We start from the raw sequence: 12,944 nt of genomic DNA on the forward strand, positions 1-12,944 counted from the left end.
CTACTGAGGAGGTTGAGGCAGGAGAATCACTTGAACCCGGGAGGCAGAGCTTGCAGTGAGCCAAGATTGTGCCCTGCACTCCAGCCTGGTGACAGAGTGAGACCCTGCCACAAAAAAAAAAAAAAAAAGTAACAGAAAACACTTTATTCCTAAGTACTTCATCATGTATCTCCTAAGAAAAAGGATATCGTTCTACATAATGAAAGTGTCATTATTATACCCAAGGAATTTAACATTGATACAATACTATTATTTAATATGTAATCTATATTAACATTTTTCAGTTGTCCCAAATATGTTTAGTTGCCCTAAATATGGTATGTTTGTTTGTTGGATACAGGATCCAATCCAGGAAATATATAGTATATTTTGTTGTCATGTTTCTTTAGTCTCCTTTAATCTAGAATAGTCTTTCTGCCTTTGAGGAGTCTGGGCCTTGTTATTGCTTAAGGTTTAATCAGAGATGTAGGATGAAGACTGAGATGGGTAAACGTACCTTAAATGGTGAGATGGTCATGAACTCACTAGTCCTGTAATTTGAATTGTAAAGAATCTTTCGATCTATTCCTCTTGAAAGTATACTGGCATGTCATTCAGTTGTTTCTGGCAATACTTAAATGATATATGAAGATGACAGCAATTTAGGGGAAGGGAACAGTCTCCCTAAAATTGACAACCGAAACCTAAAGGCTGATCAATAGCCAAATTAGACAGACTTATTCTCTTCAACCTTTAGGAAAGGAAACTACAGGGACTTTAGGAAACTCTCCTCGGCTGACCAGAGGACCTCAACTTTCTGCTCTGGGGTCAGGAGGAGAGTCAGGCGCTGAAGTGTTTCCATGGTGTCCTTCCATGGACCTGTACTTCCTCATTCTTCCAGGGTTTTTTAGGACCTTCATATGTACCAGGCACTGTGCTAAGCACTGGGGATACAAAGATGAAAACGGCAATCCCTGCCCTCATGTTGCTCATAGTATGGGGAAGAAGACAGTACAGGTTGAGTATTCCTAATCGAAAAATTACAAATCCAAAATGCTCCACGATCCGAAACTTTCTGAGCACTGACATGACCCTCAAAGAGAATGTTCACTGGAGCATTTTGGATTTTTAATTAGAGGTGTTGAATCAGCAAGTATAATGGATATATTCCAAAATCTGGAAAAAAAAATGAAATTCAAAACACTTCTGGTTCCAAGCCTTTCAGATAAGGGATACTCAACCTGTAATGGAATGAACCTGGAGACAGGAAGGTTGGCGGCAGGATTTATGAAGTACAGTCATGCACTGCATAATGACATTTTGGTCAGTGAGACCACATATACAATGTAGTCCCATAAGATTATAATGGACTGGCTAGGTGTGGTGGATCACGCCTGTAATCCCAGCACTTTGGGAGGCCGAGGCAGGCGGATCACCTGAGGTCAGGAGTTCGAGACCAACCTGACCAACATGGAGAAACCCTGTCTATACTAAAAATACAAAATTAGCTGGGCGTGGTGGTGCATGCCTGTAATCCCAGCTACTTGGGAGGCTGAGGCAGGAGAATAGCTTGAACCCAGGAGGCAGAGGTTGCAGTGAGCCGAGATCATGCCATTGCACTCCAGCCTGGGCATCAAGAGCGAAACTCCATCTCAAAAAACAAAAATAAACAAAAAAGATTATAATGGACTAAAAAATTCCTATTGCCTGGTGACGACATAGCTGTTGTAATGTTGCAGCACAGTGCAATACACGTGTGGTGATGCTTGTGTAAACCTACTGATATAAAAGAATAGCACAATTATGTACAGTATATATTTGATAATAAACAGCTATGTTACTGGTTTATATATTTACTGTACTATACTTTTTATCTTTTTAAACCTTTTAGATACTCTAAAAAGTATAGTACAGTAAATATATAAACCAGTAAGGATAGCCTCGGGCAGGACCTTAGGACGAACTCCAGAAGAAGGTGTTGCTATCATAGGAAGTGACAGCTCCATGTGTGTTATTGTCCTTGAAGACCTTCCAGTGGGACAGGATGTGGAAGTGGAAGACAGTGATATAGCTGATCTTGACCCCATGCAGGCCTAGGCTAATATGTCTGTGTTTTAGTTCTTAACAAAAAAGTTTTAAAAGCTAGAAAAAAAAAAAAAAAGAAAGCCTATAACCAGCCTAGACAACAGAGAAAGACCCCATCTCTACTAAAAATCAAAAAATTAGCCCGACATGATGGCATACAACCATAGTCTTTGCTGGTCAGGAAGCCGAGGTAGGAAAATCCCTTGAGCCCAGAAGTTCAAGGCTCCCTTGAGCTGTGATCATGTCACTGCACTCCAGCCTGGATGACAGAGCACAACCCTGTCTCTTAAAAAAAAAAAAAAAACATACATATATATATATATATATATATTTGTACAGCTATACAATGTGTGTTGTAAGCTAAGTGTTTATTGCAAGAGTCAAAAAGCTTAAAAAATTAAAAAGTTTATAAAGTAAAATTACAGTAAGTAGAGGTTGATTTATTATTGAAGAAAAACTTTTAAAAATAAATATAGTGTAGCCTAAATATACAGTGTTTATAAAGCCTACAGTAGTGTACAGTAATGTCCTAGGCCTTCACATTCACTCACCACTCACTCACTGACTCACCCAGAGCAACTTCCACTTCTGCAAGCTCCATTCATTATAAATGCCCTCTACAGGTATACCATTTTTTATTTTTTATACCGTATTCTTACTGTACCTTTTCTTGGTTTAAGTATGTTTAGATACACAAATACCATTGTGTTACAGTTGCCTATGGTATTCAGTACAGGAACACACTGTACAGGTTTGTAGCCTAGTAGCAAAAGACCATACTATTAATATGTAGCCTAGGTGTGTAGCAAGTATACCATCTAGGTTTGTGTAAGCACAGTCTGGTGTTTGTACAAGGACAAAATCACCTGACAACTCATTTTTCAGAGCATAATCCTGTCCAGTGACATTACTTTGAGGTACCTACCTTTGAGCTTGGGTATGCAGCACTGCTGTGTGCAGGATCAGAAACAAGGTGACTCTTGTCCTGCTTTGTTGGCAGCTGGATAAGCAGAACCGTGCCAAGATCACTGACTTAGGATTCTGCAAGCCAGAGGCCATGATGTCAGGCAGCATTGTGGGGACACCAATCCATATGGCCCCTGAACTTTTCACAGGTAAGGCTGGAGGGCAGGCAGTGGGTCTGGGCAGGGTGTATTACTTTAATCCTGAGTGCTACCCCTTGAGCTCGTTTCCACAATCACTGCTGGCAGGTCTGGCACAGGCAAGGGTGAAACCAGATCAGGGGAGACCTACCTAAGGCAAGTAGCAGGGAAAGTGAAGCGGTAGAGGAGTAAGAAAGAAAAAGTACAAATGGGAATCACCATTTGGACATCTCTCTGGGTTATTCGTGCCATAATTGCCATAATCAGCCAATTATTTAATCATAAAGTATTGATTGAATAACTCCTGTGTGATAGGAGTTGTCCTCTATCATTAAAGAACTTACAGTTGACATACAGATATATTGAGAGGTAAAATAGGAAGCAGTATAACGCAACGTATGATTAAGTGCTAAATTAAGTGCTGTATGATGTACTGTTGGTGTTTAGAGAAGGAATAAATGAAGTTGGAAATGTTTATTGGTTTTGTGATGAAGGTGAGATTTTGAGTAGAACTTGAGTCAGATCTGGGAAATTGGTAGGTGGGAAGGGAACTCATTTATTAAGTATATACCTTGAGTTAAGCAGTATGGGTAGGTTTTTCATATATTTTGTTTAGTTCTGTGATGATGATGGATTTTTATGTCCATTCAATGGATAAAGTTGAGACCAGACTGATGAAGAAACCTAATCCCAAAAACATTGAGCTAAAAGGTAGTGGACCTGTGATTTAAGTCTAGGACTTTCTGTCTCCATAGTACAACCCTGTAGCATAAAGGAGAGAAAATTCTGGAGGCTAAAGAAGGGGAAATGAAGAAAATCACAGAATAGAAATAAGCGTGACAGGAAAGAAATCCATTTGGGGAACAGTAGCAAACAAGGTTGGAGACAAAATACATTGAGCTTGAAATTCCCACAGAAGAATCAAGGCTTGTTTGTGCAAGACTTAAGGAGCTACTGAGCTTTTGAGTAGGAGACAAAGGAAAATGTTGATGAAGATGAGCTTTAGCAACAGTAGGTAAAGATGATTTGGGAGGAACCAAGGTAAGACCAGATAGCTGGTCTTCTATGGTTGCCTCCATGATTAAGCTGGTGTTAGTTCGGAAACAAACAAATGTGAGAAATTTAGATTAATTCAGAGGAAGAGTGAACAAGATTTTGGTGCTAACTTGATATGGTTAGTGAACAGAAAAGAATGACTAAAAGATGACTGCAAGGTTTTGAGCCCAAGTGATGGGAATGATTGTTCCATTGCCAGCAAAGATGGAAAGGTAGTCATTAGTATTGGTAAGAGTTAAAATTAGCAATATATTTAAATTTCTTTCATTTCATGTATGAGTCTTCCCCTAGCCCTTCACTGGGTGATACATGTAAGGATTAGGTGTTAGTGAGACAGCTGTAGTAGTATTCAACATCTGAACTAAGTAGACAGTCTTCATTTTTCTTTCTGTAGATTTACTTAACAACAACAACAAAAAAAAACTTTCAGCCAGGCACGGTGGTTCACGCCTGTAATCCCAGCACTTTGGGAGGCCAAGGCGGGTGGATCACTGAGGTCAGGAGTTCAAGACCAGCCTGACCAACATGGAGAAACCCCGTCTCTACTAAAAATACAAAATTAGCCGGGTGTGGTAGTGCCTGCCTGTAATCCCAACTACTTAGGAGGCTGAGGCAGGAGAATCGTTTGAACCCAGGAGGCGGAGGTTGTGGTGAGCTGAGATCGCACTACTGCACTCTAGCCTGGGCAACAAGAGCAAAACTCTGTCTCAAAAAAAAAAAAAAAAGAAGAAACTTTCTAATCCCACTGCTGTTACTCTATTTTGGTTACTTCATACTTAAATTTCTTTTATTGTTTCTATTGCAGTCCACCCTATTGCTGTCAGAATCATCTTTCTAAAATATTATATTCTTCATGTCACCTCCTACTCTAAAACATAAATGACTTCCTGCTGCCCACTAAATCCAGACTCTTCTACCTGACTTTAAAAATTATTATATTCTGGTTTCAACATCCCTACCCACCTGTATTTCCAACTTTATTTCCTTAAGTTTTTGTGATTAATCTTTTTGACTGTCCTAGCAGAATGACAGGCCTTATTTGCCTTCTCCTTTGTCAAGTTCTAGGCTTGGCTCTCTTCGTATTGAGCTGTGACCTCCCAATGTCTTACTTGATTGTATTGTAAAATGGGCATTATAAATGTGCCCTGCCCACCTGGCAGGGTTGTTATTGGGAGATAATAGATGTTAAAAGCTTTGGAAAAAGCCAACCCTCTACTGAGGCAAGGTGGTGTGGATGCTGCTGCCTGACTCTCCGCGGCTCATTACGTTTCATCCTTTCTTGCCATCAGGGAAGTACGATAATTCCGTGGATGTCTACGCTTTTGGAATTCTTTTCTGGTATATCTGCTCAGGCTCTGTCAAGCTCCCTGAGGCATTTGAGAGGTGTGCTAGCAAAGACCATCTCTGGAACAATGTGCGGAGGGGTAAGAGCCACAAGTACTACCTTGTCCTAACTCCCCTGGCTAGCGCAGACTGAGCCCAGGCAATGTCACCCAGCCTCCTGTCATCCTATCTGGCCACTCCGTAGCAGGGCCATAGATACATTTAAACTGTCATGAATCCAGAAAACATATTTAAGTCAACCTTTGCTTCCAGTCAACTCTCTGTTGAACTATCTCAAAAAGCCTTTTTTAAAAAAATGTCCAATTCTTCAACTTCATATGCCAGTGTGTTCCAGTTTTTCTTTTCTTTTTCTTTCTTTCTTTCTTTTTTTTTTTTAAAATTATTCTTACTGTTAGGTTCTAACCTAGATGTTTGCAATTGAAGTCAAAACTCCTTGCATTCTTTAGTATTCTGAGCCCCACTGGGAATTCAGCCTTTGAGCTGGTCATGCCTCTTTGTATGTGCTGGGCCCCTCTCACTGTGGTCTTGTTTCCATGCTCCTTTCTCTAGGGGCTCGCCCAGAACGTCTTCCTGTGTTTGATGAGGAGTGCTGGCAGTTGATGGAAGCCTGTTGGGATGGTGACCCCTTGAAGAGGCCTCTCTTGGGCATTGTTCAGCCCATGCTCCAGGGCATCATGGATCGGCTCTGCAAGTCTAATTCTGAACAGCCAAACAGAGGACTAGATGATTCTACTTGAAAGCAAAGACTTTTCTTTTTCACTCTCTAGTTCTTTCCTTCCCCCTCACCTTTTGGCCATGGGGAGAATTTGACATTTATTCACTATAGGACACACTCCCAAGGGAACTGGTGCTTGCTGGGAAACTTGAAACCTTCCCAGGCAGGGATGACTCCTGGACAGTGAAGAGTTGAATGACTGAGCATATTCAGCAGCTCACTGAAGCGCCAAGCTATTCCTTTAGCAAAAAAGTGTCTAAGATGTGTAAAAGCTGAGGAATGTGATGTTCTGGCCTCACCAATGAAAAAGAGGCAGATGTTACCATTGTCTATTCACTGTATATGCTTCCAAGACAACCAGCAGGACACTGCAGTGGCAATAGTGTTAAAAAGTCTCATTCTCATGATTTTTGGCTCTAGCTAGGAATAGTTTAGTCAGGACTCAGAAAATTTGAACTTAGTTCTGGGATTATGAAAACATGGGGACAAAAACAGTAACTTGTGGATATCTGGTTCCTGCTGTCTGCAGCCAGGGATCTCAGGCTGCAATGGTCAGAAGTCCCAGTGAGGGAGCTAGAAACAGAGCTATCTGTTCCTCATAGTGCCAGTGTGTTTACATTTATAGGACCACATATCCCTGGTTTCTGGGGGAGGGTTTCACTGTTACATCACCAAAAGGCCCTGAAAAGATTAAAAAAAAAAAAAAAAAAAGGCCAGGCTTGGTGGCTCATGCCTGTAATCCCAGCACTTTGGGAGGCTGAGGCGGGTGGATCATAAGGTCCAGAGTTCAAGAGCAGCCTGGCCAACATGGTGAAACCCTGTCTCTACTAAATATACAAAAAATTAGCTGGGCATAGTGATGCATGCCTGTAATCCTAGCTACTGGGGAGTCTGAGGCAGGAGAATTGCTTGAACCTGGGAGGCGGAGGTTGCAGTGAGCTGAGATCGTGCCACTGCACTTCAGCCTGGGCGACAGGGTAAGACTCTGTCTCAAAAAAAAAAAAAAAAAGAATGTGTGTGTATATGTATACACGTGTGTGTGTCTATATCTCTATATATAGACATACACACAGAAGTTATTGGATTTAGAGTTACTGCTAACCCCAGAACAGAATCTGTTCTTTTACCTTTGAGTCTTTTCTTTTGTTTACCTCTTTTCATCTCAAAGTGGGAAAGCTCCAGATAACATGGTACATAGGAGTGAGTGTATGAGCAAAACCAACCCAGTGCGAAGTATTTGGGTGAGACCTGAGAGGTGGGAGATGATTGGAGGCCATGGCCTGTGTACAAACATACTGGAAGAAAACAAGCTTGTTTTTAAAACTTAACATAATCAGAAACTTTTCTTTTTTGTTTCAATCTAACACGTTGACGTTTTTAAAATTTGATCAGTGAGCTTTTTAACCAAGATTTCTCCTGCATTTTGTTCCTTCTTTTTACCTTATTTTAAATATAATCTGTTAGAAGAAAAAAAGAAGCAGACGAAAGAGAAAAACCCTCCTCTGGTAGTTCTGTGTGTGTGCCCCTCACCTGTGTGCTAGTGTCTGGGAAGTTTCCCTGAAAGGTGGGAGGCGGGTGGGTGGTCTTTTGGAGAGTTCCTCATGAAGTGTGCTTGAGGAAAGAAATTCTGATTCTAGGCAGAGGAAGGGGAACAATTTAAATATTGTTGCATCTCAGATGCACTTCTTCAAGCCTTCCTCAACCAAACTGATCCATTAGATTCAGAAAAACAGGTAGACAAGGAAGTAGACAGTGGAAGGGAGTAGTCTCCCTCCATCTGCCTAATTCCCAATAACTGTGGTCTGGCCCCTGTGTCCAGCCCCAGAGTTTGTAGAACAGGTCCCCAAGTAGGTGTATAAGATGAGTTGCAAATTAGCCGGGCATGGTGGTGCGGGCATGGTGGTGCGCGCCTGTAGTCCCAGCTACTCGGGAGTCTGAGGCAGGAGAATCGCTGGAACCCAGGATGTGGAGACTGTGGTGAGCCGAGATCGCGCCACTGCACTCCAGCCTGGGCAAGAGTGAGACTCCATCTCAAAAAAGAAAAAAGATGAGTCGCACATTTGCTGCTGGGATTTTCTAGAGTTGTTTATGACAAAATGACCATCTTTTAAATATTAATGGAGTATAAATGGAGTCTATAATGGGTCTTTCATATAACTTTTAACTCTTTGGCTATCCTGGGCTCTGATCATGATACGTTTGAGCATAGTAGCTCCCTAAACTCTTGCAGCCTTTCAGAAACTCCACATAGTGCTAATAACCTTTTTACCTGCAAATGATAAAGTAACTGACTCAGTGTCTTTGGGCTCTGTAGGCTTTAGCCTTGTTTTGGTAGGATGTTCAGTATATTAGAATTTTTACCACCTATTTAGCTATACTTCAAGTACTCTATTCTCTGCACTAACTCACTTGTCCTTCTGGGAACTATGATGGGGCTTCAAGGGAGTCAGGTGTCAAGAGAGGAGGGGTAAGTATTCTCTACTTGCTGGAAAATCATTGTCTAAGTCTGTTGTGTATGAAATTTTAGGAAAAGTCTTATATAGTTCCCTTTCCAGACTGTCTTCTTTTGACTCTAGCTATAATCATAAGTCTGTGCTTCCATTATGAAGATCACATTCCTAGCATTCTTTGGAAGTCTTAGCTCATACTCCCATTCACATATGGGAGGTTAGATTTTTTTCGTCTACCCAGAGTCCCTTTTTAGTTTACCCCACGGCTTAGTCTGCAATCAGATGCCAGTTCTCTAGCAGATTCCCCAACAGTTTTTTTCCCCAATGGGGAGGGTGGAAGGGAGGGACTAATGTAAGTAAGGAGATGAGTAGTTGTGTTACAGTTCATTTTCTTAAAAAAAGTATTTTGAGAAAAGGTGCAAAATATTCTTGAAAGTCTCTAGGCCAGCCAAAATCCATATATGGATATTTGGGGATCTTATTTAAATACTCAGCAGGCTGAGTGCAGGTATATGTGTGTATAGTGTGTGTATACTTTGCTTTTGTTTTATAACATTGTCAGCTAATTTTGGCTTCTTTGTTCCTTGGCATCCATTCTTATGATAAGTGATGGAATGCCATGAAACGTACTGTATTGTATATTACTTGGGAGGACACTAGGTTTTCAAAGAAGTCTGGCAGCACTTGGCTTATAGAGGGCCCAGCATGACCAAAGTCCTAAAGATTTTACCTCCCAGCTTTGGTTGTACGTGTTCCCAAGTGGTGAGGTGAGATTGTGACTGGAGGAGGAAAAAGGATGACGTGAAAGGATGACCCTTATTGTGTTCTGTCCTTCTAATCAGCATAATTAGGGCAGCTTACCCCTGCATGAAAATGATGACCTGGCCATTTTTAATGGCCAGAGCTTGAAGTCTGGTCTCTCATTTTGTTTCAGAAATGAGGCCTTCCTGCAGAGCAGTCAGGAGAAATGGTGGAGCCTGGGACCCTTGAATGGCTGACCCTGGGCCTAGAGAGCTGATGGCAAGGGCTGTCTGGCACGGCTCATTTGGGTGGAGTTTCCCCAGGCATACCTTAGTTCCCTGATCCTCTGCAAAGAGTAGCTCATTGACTGAGCAAGCGCTTCACAGGAGGACTGTGCTGGTTGTTCCCAGACCAAAGAGAGTCACTTTTGACTCCATCAACTTCAAGGGGACAGAGCCTAGGCAGCAGCTTCTCCTAATTTTTAACACTAAAATTCAAGGAAGCAGTGGAGGAAAGAATGCATTACTACCACAGATAGAAATAGGGGACTCGTAGAACTCTTGACTAGTACCTGTCAGCTCTCAAGTGCATTTTTGTGTCTTTGCTTGAGCTGCCAAAGAAGGGTCACAAAGTGTTCTTCCTAATGGAAGAAGTGCCTTGGGGTTGCAGGGCTTCAAAGTGACAACTGCACTGAATAACACTTTATTTTTTGGCTTTGGCTTATTATTTAGCACTGGGAGGCCTGGGGGGAATTGGTGATTACAGTAGCACTTTGGGAAGTTAAAGCCCCCTTTGGGCTTGCTTTGGAGAGATGATGGCATGCTTGGTATTCCATTTGGATAATCAGGAAACCTCCCTAATCCATCCATATTGCATCAGAGTGGGATTAACAACCCTGGAAGAGTCCACTGCCAAAAGAGTAGTTGCTTTCCTTGAGTTTTCAAAGCTTTTGGATTTTCTGGATCAAGTAACCCACTTTTTAAAACCTGAGGTCAGGAGTTCGAGACCAACCTGTAACACGGTGAAACCCTATCTCTATTAAAAATAGAAAAAATTAGCCAGGCATGGTGGCGGGCATCTATAGTCCCAGCTACTCAGCAGGCTGAGGTAGGAGAATTGCTTGAACCCAGGAGACAGGCTGCAATGAGCCGAGATCACACCACTGCACTCCAGCCTGGGTGGCAGAGCAAGACTCCATTTCAAAAAAAAAAAAAGAAAAAAGAAAAAGAAGGTTAATCCTTCCAAATATGGAGGTGGGATGAATAGGGCTGTTTGATGTTGAAGTGGGTAAGGAGGGAGCGGCCTTGGGACACTTGTATTCCAAACTCCCCTGGAGGTTTCCGGTAGCACTACTGTTCTTAAAAGGGTTTTATTTTTAACTTCATCTGCTTTGTTAATATCCAGTCCAATTGAGGTGATCTCAGAGGTGCATCAGGACACCAAGCACTGGGGAGGCCACCTTGCCCAGATGGTTGAAAAGAAAATTGGTCTGGACAGCCTGTTGTCTTTTGTCTTCTTGTAATGTCGTTTGTTTGTTTTAAAGGACTAATGTTTGTTACAGTGTTAAATAAAGGTGTAACATACTAAGTGTGTAGAATAAAAGTGCAATAACAAAAGAAAATGACTTTCGCACACACTTCAGTCTTTATCCTGTCTCCTTTCTTGTGCTACCTGGCTCTTTCCATAATACTGTTACAGCAGGACTGTGGTAATTGTGTGCATTTTGAAGAGACGCGACTTGGGGTTAATCTTCATTCATGTAATTTTGAAGGGTTGGGTTTGGTTTTATAGAGTATTCTATATACTTGTTGGGTTACACAAATACCAGATGTGCTGTATAATAAAGATCACATTAACGTTTTAGGTTTCTATCTGTTTGGTTTTGGTTTTTCCCTTACCTCACTACCCATAGTAACAGGACACTCCCTAATCCATTCCATTTCCACTGGTGACCTGCAGTCGGATGTCTTTCAGTTTGCCTTAGGAGAGATGGATGGAACATGTTCCTCTCCCATCAGGGGCCCTCCCCAGCCACCATGGCTCTTGGCCTCTGGGTACTTTACATCACCACTACTGGAGGGTGGGGCAAGGGAATGGGAAATAGGATAGCGGAGAAAAGGGGTGAGATGATAGCAATGGATCTTCCAGAGCCTATCCTGGGTGACATGCTTTTTTCTAGCTTTTAAGCACAAACCTGCAGTATTGTGAGTTCATATATGAGCCTAGCTACTCTTTATTATACTGTGAGGGAACTTGGCACATAATCTTATGCTGGCCTATCTGTATGTAGTGTATTTTGAATTTTCTATTTAGGCTCACCCCAGTGCTGAGATTTGCTTACTCAGCAGTGCCCGACAGGCACCACCATGGGCGACTGCCAAGAGACAGGCACTACCTCTAGTCACCAGGGAAGGTCAGTGTGCAACACGAGGTGCGTTTGCTTTGGTTTGTTTTTTGTTATCATACCCATGTCTGGCTTGTGTGGCTGTCATTTTTTGCTGTAACTACTTTTGGTTTGACTGCAACACAAGGTTAGCCAGCAGATGGCAGCACATCTTACGTAGTTGGTGTGTTCCGCTCCTTGATCTCAGTGGTTCTCAGCCCATACCCACACTGTATTCATTTAATGCAACTGAAGCCGGTTAGCTCAGTTGGTTAATGCTAATAATGCAGATAAACCTTTTTTATTTTTATTTTGGAGACAGGGTCTTGCTCTTGCTGTTGCCCAGGCTGGAGTGCGGTGGCACAAACGTGGCTCACGGTAGCCTCGACCTCCTGGGCTCAAGCAATCTTCCTGCTTCAGCCTCCTGAGTACCTGGACCATAGATGCACACCATCATGCCTGGCTGTTTTTGTTTGTTTAAGGATATGGTCTGGCTATGTTGCCCAGGCTGGTCTCAAACTCCTGGGCTAAAGCAATCCTCCTGCCTCAGCCTCCCAAAGTGCTGGGATTACAGGTGTGAGCCATGCACCCAGCCCAGATAAGCCTCTTAACACTTGTGAAACTCTGGTAACTCCAGCCACCCTTCACAGTTAAATATATCCCATCTTATATGCATATGCCCTGTATTTTCCTAGGAAGTTCAGTGTGACTGAGTTCTCTTAACCTCTTCCTTTGCCCTTATTACTTTGGAAAAAAATAGCTTTTGGTATACACATTTTCAGATTGGACATGCTTTTTCAAGAACACGTCCCTCAGTAGTCATGTGCCCTGAGTAGAGCAACTTGGGTGGCCTTCCCGACCCTGTATTTGGGTGGGATTCAGGCTTCTGAACATTATTAAATTCAATCTCAAAATTTCTGCCTTTAGTAGAATCCCAAGGGTCCACGAAGTGCTAACTGAATGGCCTCCTTTGGAGTGCAGTTACTATGGGGAGACATGCACTGAGTGAGGCCTCTTGTGGCCCTTCTAGGGAGAGCCTGTACCTTACATATATATATATATTTTTTTTTTTTTTTTTTTTTTTGAGA

The 12,944-nt window shown here is 42.2% G+C and overlaps 1 protein-coding gene across 2 annotated transcripts in view; it reads left to right on the forward strand.

Moving 5' to 3' along the window:
• Positions 1 to 11,336, forward strand: part of DSTYK (dual serine/threonine and tyrosine protein kinase) — a 70,485-nt gene extending 59,149 nt beyond the window's left edge. The window contains exons 11-13 of one of the 2 annotated variants that reach the window (XM_011990422.1): positions 3,065 to 3,179; positions 5,513 to 5,647; positions 6,117 to 11,336. In XM_011990422.1, the coding sequence (XP_011845812.1) occupies positions 3,065 to 3,179; positions 5,513 to 5,647; positions 6,117 to 6,304 (438 nt within the window). In that variant the 3' untranslated portion in view covers positions 6,305 to 11,336. The remainder of the gene's footprint in view (positions 1 to 3,064; positions 3,180 to 5,512; positions 5,648 to 6,116) is intronic. The other variant, XM_011990423.1, reaches the window with a different exon arrangement.
• Positions 11,337 to 12,944: the final 1,608 nt, after the last annotated feature.

The sequence above is a fragment of the Mandrillus leucophaeus genome, unplaced genomic scaffold (assembly GCF_000951045.1).
Source record: "Mandrillus leucophaeus isolate KB7577 unplaced genomic scaffold, Mleu.le_1.0 Scaffold38, whole genome shotgun sequence".
NCBI classification, from domain to species: domain Eukaryota; kingdom Metazoa; phylum Chordata; class Mammalia; order Primates; family Cercopithecidae; genus Mandrillus; species Mandrillus leucophaeus.